Source organism: Eleutherodactylus coqui, chromosome 3 (genome assembly GCF_035609145.1).
Source record: "Eleutherodactylus coqui strain aEleCoq1 chromosome 3, aEleCoq1.hap1, whole genome shotgun sequence".
Lineage (NCBI taxonomy): Eukaryota > Metazoa > Chordata > Amphibia > Anura > Eleutherodactylidae > Eleutherodactylus > Eleutherodactylus coqui.
This window is the reverse complement of record NC_089839.1, coordinates 203,174,123-203,186,182: the sequence shown is the minus strand read 5'-3', so window position 1 is coordinate 203,186,182 and position 12,060 is coordinate 203,174,123. Positions and strand designations below refer to the sequence as shown.

Sequence of the window (12,060 nt, the reverse complement as noted above, 5' to 3'; positions counted from 1 at the left end):
CTGCAGCTCTCTAGCTGTTGCGAAACTACAACTGAGAGCCTGTGGCCATGCTGGGGGCTGTGGTTTACAATCTGGCTGCAGTGCTGCATGAGAAAATAATGTGTGTGTGACACAAAATTTACACTGCAGTATACCCCATTGTTTGCAGTGGGTCTACTTACATGTGCAATTTTTTTCTTGCAACGATGCTGCAAGAAAGAAAAATTGTAGCACATTCTATTTTTTTGAAAGTGCACAGAAATCTCGCATAATGTTTCCAGTAGGTGAGAAAAAAATTGCGCTGCACTCACATGTACATGTGAGTTTCATGCGAGTGTGATGCGATTTTTTTTTTTGTCCTATTGAAAATTAGATGCAATGCGATTTTTCACAAATTGCAACATACTCGCAGTGAGCAATTTTACAAGCACCGATATTGAGCTTGCCCACAAGAATGAATGCAGAAACAGCTGTAGTAAATCCCTGGAAAGATAAAATGTGACTTGAGAGAGAGAAAGGAATAATGGAAATGTAGACAAAAAGTGACTTCTGAACACATTTATACCCTATTAGTACATATGGACATTATAGAGGGGGCTCTCTTCTATAAGCCCCTAAAGAGCTGCTGCAGAGTGACTCCCACTCTGGAGGACTCAGCATGACCATGTATTACATAGATGCCAATTAATTGCAATAGGCACTATGCATTAATAATACGTTTCTAGGTGGAGTAACCCTTTTAAGACACCTCTATAGAAAAAGTTATTCATGTTTATAAAAACAGCAGATTTAAAGGGGAAGTACAAATTATTAGTAAGATGTCCCTTACCCTGACACTGGGTCCTGGTTCTCCTTGACTGCCCTGCAATCATAATGTCACATGAATATATATGTATATAGTTTCTACCGTCTTTCTTAACAATTATTACATAATAACATACTTTTATTCCAGCTGTTCCGGGGGGACCCTGTTAAAGAAAAAAGCAGAGTGAAGAATAACTTTCATGACCACTGGATGCAGTTATTGATACATTGTAACACTCCAAAGATACTATATGAATGTATTCCTAGATGAATATAGCAGCCCATAGAAGTGCACTGAACTACAAACTAAGGTCTCTTTCACACAAGCATATATCGTCCGCCGTTTTCACGGTCGGTCGATATACGCTATGATCTGATGCATTGGATTCCAATGCATCAAATCACATGGCCGTATCCCCGGGGCGTAAAAGCGCCCAGCCAGGCCAATATAGCGTCGGGCGCTTTCACGCTGGGCCGAAAAGATAGTCCTGGAACTATCTTTCCGGATGGAATACATCGGCTGCTGCATGGGCTCCCATGGGAGCCAATGACAGCGGCCGGAGAAGGGAGGTGGGAGGGAGTTTAGCAGCATGACTGCTAAACTCCCTCCTTCTTCTCTCCTCCTCTCCAACTGTTTGCAATTGGAGGGGGCGGGATGGGGACATAGCTAAGCTCCGCCCCTCACATGGCTGGCTGCTGACAAGGGGCGGGGCTTAGCTCCACCGCTGTCCTGACCACTCCCATTGCAAACAGCTGAAGGAAAGTGGAGAGGGGGTGAGCTGGAGAGGGGGAGGGAAGGGGTGGCAACGGCATTGGGGCCTCGGTGTATATGCGCTAAGGCCCATGGCGTCTGAACAAGCGCACAAACGTGAGATTAATGCGCCCTTTCACGCGTTTTTACAGCGCCAGCGGGCGCACGTAAAAATGCCTACGGCGCCAGCGGGCACACGTAAGAATGCCTACAGCCGTATGAAAGAGGCCTAAGCCAGTGATTCCCAACCAGGGTGCTGCGGCACTCCCGACTAAGCAGTCAGAATAAGGGCCGTTTTGCATAGGCCGAGTAATAGTTCAGAATCCCACGATCAGTGAGAACCTGAACGATTATCGTTCAGTCTAAATGCATGCACAACTGAATGATGAATGATAAATTAGTTCACCGTTCAGCTTCTGCATGCATAAAAACTGAACAATGGATAGGCCCATATAAACAGGCAGTCACTCGTCTATGAACGACTGCCTGTTTACTGTGAATAGAGGCGGGTGGCTGGAACAATCCCCGCCACACTCCACCTCCATTCACTAGCGATGATCGTTCCTGTGTAAACTCACAGGAGCAATCATTATGGGGATGGCATATCAGGCATCTGCACCCAAAAGGTCATCCGATATAAAAGTACCCTTAGCCACATTAGGGATTAATTACTGGTAGTTGCTCGCAATTAACACTGTGGGAAATGGAATAAAAGAAAGCACTGCAGGAAAGTTTGCCCATGACACAGTCATGTCGCCTCGCCTACCTCTTCATCCTGCTGCCACACTGGGAAAACTCAGGAAGCTGCATGTGCATGTCAGACAACCACAGACTTAGGGCTTATTCACATGAGTGATATGCTCGCGCAAGTTTTGTGCAACGCACAAAACACTTGCGCAAATATAAAATCCATTCTTTTGAATGTATTTATTCACAACAGCGATTTTTTAACTCGCAGCGTTGCTGTGAGGAAAGGTAATTACAGCATGTTCTGTCTTTGAATGATCTTGTGGAACACCTAGCCCATTGTTTTCAATGGGACCTTAAAAGCCCTAACATGGTACTCACTTGACGTGCGATGTAATGTTTCCCATTGAAGCCACACGCGTGAGAATCACAATTTCACAAGTGATGCAAAGCATTTTTTAATTAAAAAAAGGTGATTAAACTGTGACAGGGAGGGAGAGTGAAGCTCTGGATGTGATTATACTGAGATGAGAAGGGGGTTTTAGCTGTTTTTTGGGAAAAATATTTGGTAGGGAGGAAACAAAAATTACAGGAGTCTCCCAAGATCAAAAAGGATGAGAAACACTGACCTAAAGGCCCATTTAGACACAACGATTATTGCTCAAAATTCACTGAAAAAGAAACTTTTGAGCGATAACCGTTGTGTCTAAATGCAGAGACATCGTGCAGTTTTCGTGCACGAGTCGTTGATTGCTAACTTTTAGTTTGCTAAAAGTGAGCGATTAGGTGTTATCAGCAGAGCAGGCTGTTATCACAGCAGGCTGCGCTGATAAGATTCTCTCTGCCTGTGTCCCGCTGTCAATTCACAGCAGGGACACTAGCAGTAAGCGGAGAGAACAATACAGCTGTTTGCTTATGCAGAAAAGTTGTATGGTTCACCGAGCGATAGCGGCAGTGTCCCGCTCCGCTTGCATAGCTCTATAGTAGCTACTTAGCTACTATAAAGTATGCAAAGATGATGGCTCAAAACTGTCACTCAAACTATCGTTTCAGCGACTTTTGAGTGATCATCTATCAGTGTAAATGGGGCTTAAGGCTAGATTCACACGGATGTATTTGTACATGCATTTGTGCATGTAATACACACAAAAAATACCACCTATTAATTTCAATGGGTTAATTCACATGGGCATATTTGGCGTGCAAAATTCCATTCTGCAAAAAATGTGCACACAATTGCACACAACTTGTGCGTGCAAATAGTACAGTAAAAAAAGACGCAGTGCAAATTGACGCATGCTTGTGTGATTCCAGCCTAAGTACTTACTCAGATGGTGACCATTTTTTGTGGCAGAAACATGGAAACACTCATCAATGTCGTGTCCGTGTTTCAGGGGTCTCTTTATTTTGAATGGGTTACTGTCATGCAAAAATCAGACCAGAATAGTCTCCGAAGTGTGACTATCCTATGGGCTATGAGCTCTCTATGTGAAGTTCGTTGGACACAGGGAAAGCCATAGATGTGAAATATGTGCAACTCAACCGGCCCTGAAACAACAGCAGAGCTGTTCCTATGAGCGGGCTGTCATGTCTTATAGATCATGTATGAATATGACATAACTAGGAGCACAGTGAGTACTTACAGGAGGGCCCTGCTGTCCTGGTTCTCCTGGATTTCCCTGAAAAGGCATCAATAACAGTTAATAGAGTAAAAATACTATGGTCATATACACCAAATATCTGGCATGCTATAACACTACATATTGGATGGGCTCTGCTTACACTGGAGTGATAGATTCTGTATTACAGGAGCCACGACAGATCCTGACTGATTGCATTGACTTATAATGGACTGGTCAGGCTTGTAGCCCCGTATGAGGAGGCTAGTACTATATATTATATGATTGTAGTGGGGCTGTGATACAGATTCTGCGTTGGGTCCGTGTTCCATGTTACAGAATGGACCCAACACCTTGTATATATACAGGACAGGGATGACAGCACCCTGTAATTTAGAATAATTGACTTTAGGAGAGGGAATAGTACATTTTATATTATATTTTATATATTTATTTTATAATATATTTTTACTATCTAACCCCCTTATGCGATATATTGATTCTACAGCTTGATATTTGGATGGTTCTTATATACTGACATGCCAAAAGACCTGGGATAGCAGTATGTAAATTGGTGATGAAGTGGTGTTGCCTCAGGTGATGCTCGGGGCGCCCTCACCTATATAAGATGTGAGGTGTTATCTTGTGAGTTAGGGTTAACACTGGCCAGCAGGTTCATGGGAAGGCAACATGAAATATTGGAGTTCAAACAAGCTAGTGCTTGCCAGATGGATGGGGCATTCCATTTCTGAAGTTGTGCAGGTATATTATATTCCTTGATTCATAGCGTCACATGTGTACTGGAAATACGTCATAGATGGCATTACTGCCCACCCAGTACAGCGCAGTGGCCGCCCGCGGGTGGGTAATGATCACGGCTGGCAGCCTCTGGTTAGAGTTGTCTGTGCAAACAGACAAGCGACTCCAACAGAAATCATATCTAAATTTGTTGCAGGAGGCCACACGCATATCCTGCAGGTCAGTACAATCTTCTTTAGCTTTCAATGGCATCTGGGAGCCGAAGACCTACTAGAGCGCCTCTGTTATCACCACAACCTAGGACTCAGCCTCACCTGGGCTCATGAGAATGATAACTGGCTCTTAGAGGACTGGCAACATGGTGTGGTCCGATGAGTCACGGTACCAATTGTTTCGGGCTGATGGTATGGTTCATGTGTGGCGCAGACCCCATGAAGCCATGGACCCCAGCTGTCAACCAGGCACTGTGCAGGCTGGTGGTGGCTCCATACTGGTATGAGGTCTGTTCTCATGGCATGGGTTGGGTCCACTGGTCCACCTAAGCATGTAATTGACTGATGCTCACTACATTTCACTGCTTAGTGACCATTTGCAGCCCTTCATGAACTTCATGTCCCCCCACAATGATGGGATATTTCAGTAGGATAATGCACCATGCCATCAGGCCCAAGTTGTCCAGAATTGGTTGGAGGAGAATTCTGGAGAGTTCCTCTGAATGACGCAGCCGGTATGTTCACCCGACATGAGCCAAAACCAGCATTAATAGGATGTGGTGGAGAGGTGCATTTGCAACTGAGATCCTGCACCTACAAATACCCCAGAGCTGTGGGTGGCTTTCCAGATGGCTCAACATCCCTCTAGACATCTTCTCTCTACTTGTGGAGTCGATGCCATGTTGAATTACTGCACTTCACCAGTCAAAAGGGGGTCCTACACAATATTAGTTCCTGTCCCATAACTTTTGGCACGTCAGTGTATACCAAGTATCAGTAGTACATTTAAGATGTGGCCGACTGTAATCACATATCTATTCTACTACTATGTTATATGTCATTGCTAAACAGAAGTCTATACAGCTGTTTTATACAAACATTTTGTAGCATAAAAAGGTGTAATTCACAGATTACAAAGAAGAATTTAGTGAGTGATTTATACTAAATTTATAGAGATGTATTCAATACAATAAATGATTTATTGTTTCATTTATATATTGATAATTTAACTAATATTCCACCTCGAAGAAATTGAAACATTTGTCTTGCAGTACCAGGTATAGCCACATAGTGTGCTGTTCAGTTGCAGTATGTTTCTAAGGAGCACAAAGCAATTACTGTAAAGCACCACCTAGTGGTAGACATATTTAGTGGAGTAACTTATATTTTCTTTCGGGAACATAAAATGCAAAGGTGACACTGCCCAGAGGACAAGATGTCCGGTCTTTTTCTATAAGGAACACTGTTGTGTAACAATTGGTTTAAAAGAAATGTGCTTTTGACAATGTGGTCAGTCATAGGGGACATCACTAAGTGACTATATACTAGTTCCTACGAGGACTACTAGTTACATACTATATTTATACAAGTGGCTGGTAATAGAAGCTTTATATCTTGTGAATCAGTGAATTGCACCTTATACTTTGTGACACATTGAGGCACCAATTTTATTTATTGCTGCTCAAATAATATATCTATGCTTCAAAAAATTCAAAATCAGGAACCTTTGTAAATAGTCTTGATTAAGAATGATCTGCTATCATACTGTGTATACAGCTCCTATGCAGAACTGTATGTCTCTGTGGCTACAGATTGCAAACCTTGTGTAGTCGGATTGTGCAGTCATACTCTCTGCCATCTGTCCCTTACTGTATGTATGGGGAAAGATGGTAGTGAGTCACATACGACTGCATGATCAGACTACACACAGTGTTTGTTTGTGGTCTGTAACCATGGAGACACATAGTTCTGTATAGTAGCTGTATACACAAAAAGATTTTTAAATGATTTTTAATTTTACATGCATTGGATCAATTAAAAAAACATATATCCTTTCTGAATTTCATGTGTTTTAATATAAAAAAGCAGCATAACGTTTTGCTGGACCTCACTATGTCAACCAGTACTGTACACTATCCTACATAAAGTAATTGGACACCTGAGCAAGAATCAAAAGTAGTATTTACTTACATATGTTAATACTTAGTGGGGCTCCTTTAGCCCTAATGACATTGGATACTCTCCATTGCATACTTTCTACTAATGTCTGATACACATCAGCTGGTATTTTCCTCCATTCATCCTGCAAATGTCTGCCAAGTTCTCTCAGAGATAATGCACCGGCCCATCTACAACAGTGCAAGAAGTGACGTCTTTGGACAGTTGCGCAAGGGAAGAGCATTCTATGGAATGATGAATCACACTCCTCCATCTTCATAGCAAATGGATGTATCTGAGTGTGGAGGATGTCTAGGGAATGATTTGTGCCTGAGTGTTGTGCCAGCAGGTAAGTATAGCGGAGGTTCTGTTATTGTCCGGGGATGTTTAACGTGGCATGGTCTCGGTCCGTTGGTTATAGTGACAAGAACCATGAACTCGGCGATGTGCCTTGTCATCCTAGGCAATAATGTGAGGCAGACAATGTGGTAATACTCTGGGAATGGTCAGCCATACTTCCAACAAGACAACGTGCCTTGTCGCAAATCCAACGCAGTTTTATGTTGGTTTGAGCATATGGATGTTCCACAATTGGACTGGCCTACACAGAATTCTGACCTGAACCCTATTAAACATCTTTGGGACGAACTGGAACACTGGGTCAACATGAAAAGCATCCATCTTCTTTGAGAAAAACAGACATTTGCAGGATGAATGGATGGAAATACAAGCTAAAGTGTATCAGACATTAGTAGAAAGTATGCCATGGGGAGTATCCGATGTCATTAGGTGCAAAGGAGCCCCACTAACACATGGAAATAAATACCACTTTTGATTCTCGTTCAGGTTCCAATTACTTTTGGAAGGATAGTGTAGAAGCACATACAATTTGCAGACAAGCCACATGCAAGATATTAAGGCAGAGGTAATGAGGAACACCTACCGGTCGGCCGAGCACTCCTGGGAAGCCAGGCATACCCTGCGGATATTTAATTCAAGCTGAATCATTAGTGGGAGAGAAGATGAGGCGCCCAGAACAACCCAGTGCAAAGTGATCGAGAGGTGTGCGTGACCACATGAGGAGAGCAGATCAAACACACAAAGCCATTGTGAGCAGCCAGCTCAAGCCAAGGGCCTAAACTGCAGCTATCCGGTGGGATTTACTTACACCTGGGCCTGGAAGCCCACTATAGCCCTGCTCGCCCTATAATGAAGGGAATGGATACAAAACAGGAAGACATCATACAAGTCACATATAATTAACTATGTCTCTCCCAGACAGGTCAGCATCATATTGCACTGAGTCTAGATTCTAAAGGATAACTAAAAGCATAAATGCAAACAAATGGAGAGGGGTTATGCTAATTTGCATCAAAAGGGGCGTTCATGATGTTTCGGGGCATTTCCGAATGGAACAGGGGAGGAGCTTATAGACGAATGTTAAAGGGGAATTCCCATCTCAGAATTTTATGGCGTATTCACAGGACATGCCATAAAGGTCTGTTAGCATAGGATCTAACTCTGGTATCTGCACCTATCTCACAGCCTGGTTGTACAAGGTGGTGGGGATGGCTGAGAGAATGGAAACAGCTGAGCGAGCTTAACGGTGCGGTTTGGATAACTTTTATAGAAGTCAATGGAAGTTACACAAGCAATGTCGCACAGTGAGTTTTGTGATTTCCATAACTTGGGAGCTGCAGAAACAGCACAGCCATCTGTGCGACTCTGTTTTCCAATCCCACTAACTTCTATGGGAGTGACAGAAACAGCATAGCTTAATCACGCTAAAATGTTTCCATCCTCCTGGTCACTTCATAGACAGCCGTGTTCCCATTGCGGCTTCTACTTACAGTATGTAACTGCTACTTCTACCCAGATAATTGCTGGAGTTCTCCTTTAAAGTGAATGTCCGTATTTAAACATTATGTCATTTTTAGGTTCAATATTCTATGCTGATTAACTTTGTAATATATCTTTATAGTGGTCAGAGCTTTGTTTTTCTGATACAGTGCTCCAAATCGACTGCATACGCTGAGTTAAATTTTGTCTACTTGCAGTCACCACTAGGTGGCGCTTAGCTTAATGCATACAGATTTATTACTGAGTTCAGTGTATACACTGTATGCAGTAAGCTCCTGAGCGTCCCCTGGTGGCTGCAGATAAATAGAAATGGTATAATGTAACTCTAATGTCTATACTGGATGTTCGGAGCCCTGTATTAGAAAAAAGGAGTTCCAACTGCTGTAAAGATATTTTAACGAATTTGATCAGCATAAAATGTTAGACCTCCTGGATTTTCATAAAAGAAGGATGAATATTCACTTTAAGTTATAATGACTGGTATAGATTATACTGCCCTTGTATGACACTTAGGTTCTCTTAGGAATGGTCTTAGGGCACAATACTGGTGGAGTCTTACCCATTTGGTCTGGTCAAAAGGTGGATTCTTCCAAATGCTTGCTTTATAAAAAAAAACCTTTGATTTATGCAGGTACTGTGCACAAAAAGGCGTAAATGGGTTGTACAGTATTAGAAAAACATGGCTTGTTTCTTCCAAATTTCGACAAAACTGTCCTTGGGTCATGTCTGATATTGCTGCTTTGCGGCATTTAACCCCTTGAGTGGCACACCCGGAAATTTTCCGGGACGAGCTCCACTGCCGGTAGTGATATAGTCCAGAAGATTTCCAGGCTATGTATCACTATGGGAGCTGCAGAGCACAATGCCACAAGCTGCCTGCATTGTCCCACAGAGAACAAAGCAAGGGCAATCTCCTGCTTCTAAGTCTCCTGCTTTGTTTACAGGTTGCCATAGAGACCATCGGCTTGTCAGAAGCAAGCCGATGGTCTCTGTGGCAGGGAGAGCTGGTGCTTGGCTGTCAGAGGACAGCTAGGTACCAGCTCTTACAGCAGAGATCAGAGAAAACCTCTGATCTCTGCTGTGTTAACCCTTTACATGCTGCAGTCTATGTGACTGCAGCATGTAAAGGGCTGTCACTGCAGCATGTAAAGGGCTGTCACAATCGGACCCCCGGAATGTGATCAGGGGGTATTGATGGGTCCCTGTGGAAGTCCCCTAAAGGGACAAAAAAAAGTAAAAAAAAAAAAAAAGTAAAAAAATACTAAAAAAAAAATAAAAACACTTGTCTCCCTTTACTTTGTAAAAAAATCAAAAATAAAATCACACATGTGGTATCCGTGTGTGTCGTAATGACCCAGAGAAGGAAGTTAATACATTATTTAACCCCTTAATGACATGGCCCCTTTTTTTCTTTTTTCCCCATTTCTTTTTTTCCTCCCCTCCTGTTTAAAAAATCACAACTTGTCCCGCAAAAAACAAGCCCTTATATGGCCGTGTCAATGGAAAAATGAAGAAGTTATGGCTCTTGAGACGCAACTGCAAAATTAGTTGAAATTCAATGATTAGACCATTTTAAAAAACCTGCCCTGGTGGGTCTGACAGGGTGGTAGGAAACCCGCCACTCAAGGGGTTAAGTCATTGGGGTTTAGACTGCATTACATCACACAACCTCAGGACAAGTGTAGCACTGTTTTGGAAGAATGCAGCCATGTATTTCTTATCCCGGACATCCCCTTCAATTCCATTAAGTTCAATATTTTGCTACTCTAGAGTTATTAAAGGTGCATTTCCATCTTAGACATCTATGGCATATCCATAAAAGTTTGCTCATTCATTAACTGTGAACATTTGTGCCCAATCACTGTGCTAAGGGTGCTATCACATGGAACAGAATATTCTGCAGGACGCTGTGGAATATTCCGTTATCTGAATTCGGATTTTGACATGGAATTCTCTCCAGAAATCTGCCATTTTCAATTTTGCTTCAAAATCCAAACATTGGACATGCGGATTTTAGCGTGGATTTTCCTGCATGGCGGACTATTCTGCAGTGTTCTGCAGAATATTCTGTCCTTTCTGAAAGCGCCCTAAAATGGCCTTTAGAAGTGGATTTTTTGTTGAGTCTTATAGAAAATAAGAACGTAAAATAAAACCTAGAATTATTATGTAATATCAAAATTGCTGGCTTTATGGGCTTCAGGTCTGGCATTGAGAAACTATAGACTTTTTGCCAATGGCAATGACTGTTGTCTGTATATAGCATCCCTCACTCTCCAGCACGCGATACTGTGCACATCTCCACCTCACCATACCGTGCACACCTCCAGCCATTTTACCTTCTGTATCACCCCATTACTTGTAGTATGTAAGCTCGTTGGAGCAGGACCCTCACCCCTATTGTTTCCATCAGCTGATTACGATTGTAACCGTGGTTCTGTAATTTTTTGTACTTTTGTCTTTCTGTATTTCCCCTGTCTATGTAAGCGCTGCGGAATATGTTGGCGCTATACAAATAAAGATTATTATTATTATTATTATTCTAGTATAGATTAGTAGATGATAGCTGACTGGGTCCTTTGGGCAGCAGGAACAATTCTCCAGGCCAGACTTAATTCATGAGTTCATGATTGCTCTTTATGACATACCGGTTTTCCTTCAGGCCCTGCTAGTCCTCTCTCTCCTGGGACTCCCTAAAAAAAAAGAACACAATACAGAATACAGATACACACTGTAAAACCTAAAGGCTATATCTACCTTCACAGCCATTTGTCCATATGCATCTAATATGTAAAATTAAGCAACTTTACAATAGGTCTTAATTAGAAATGTTGTATCATTTTGTGTGCACAGTTCCTATGCAAACCTTCATGAGAACAGACAGCAAACTAACTCTATGTCATACTCCTTAAGATACTCTGTCCTCTGCTTCATGCTACCCCACTGAATGTACATTAACATAAAGAAGTGAATACATGAAAGGAAATATGACTGTAGAATTAGACTACATGGGGGTTGTTTGTAGTCTGTTACCATGGAGACACATAGGTCTGCGTAGGAGCTGTGGACACAAAAAAAAGTAAGAGTTTCTAAATTAAAAGATAATGCAAAACTGTTTCCTTTTTTTATATATTACATGCAGTGGAGCAATAAAAATGTGGTTGTGAGGGTGGACATTATAATTCCCTGTAATAAACAGTGGTGAGCCTACTAGAAAACACAAATCCTATTATCATGTCATTTGAAACACTTACTGGAGAGCCATCTTTGCCCTTCTCTCCTTGATCACCTCGGTCTCCTTTAGGACCTTCTGCTCCCTGAAAAAAACAATCATCAAAACATACACTTTTTACTTAATACTGTATACATAATTTGATGATCTGATGAAGCTATAAGACAATTGCCTGTAAAGCAGAGAAATAATACAAAGTGTTCTGTTCAAATCTGTCACGTT

The 12,060-nt window shown here is 42.1% G+C and overlaps 1 protein-coding gene across 2 annotated transcripts in view; it reads right to left on the bottom strand.

Annotated features, from left to right (window-relative positions):
- Window positions 1–12,060, bottom strand: part of COL7A1 (collagen type VII alpha 1 chain) — a 177,377-nt gene that overhangs the window by 43,467 nt on the left and 121,850 nt on the right. The window contains exons 80-85 of one of the 2 annotated variants that reach the window (XM_066596817.1): window positions 11,861–11,923; window positions 11,255–11,299; window positions 7,918–7,953; window positions 3,865–3,900; window positions 921–947; window positions 809–841 (exon numbers count right to left, since the gene is read on the bottom strand). In XM_066596817.1, the coding sequence (XP_066452914.1) occupies window positions 809–841; window positions 921–947; window positions 3,865–3,900; window positions 7,918–7,953; window positions 11,255–11,299; window positions 11,861–11,923 (240 nt within the window). Of the gene's footprint in view, window positions 1–808; window positions 842–920; window positions 948–3,864; window positions 3,901–7,692; window positions 7,729–7,917; window positions 7,954–11,254; window positions 11,300–11,860; window positions 11,924–12,060 lie in introns of both variants that reach the window. The other variant, XM_066596816.1, reaches the window with a different exon arrangement.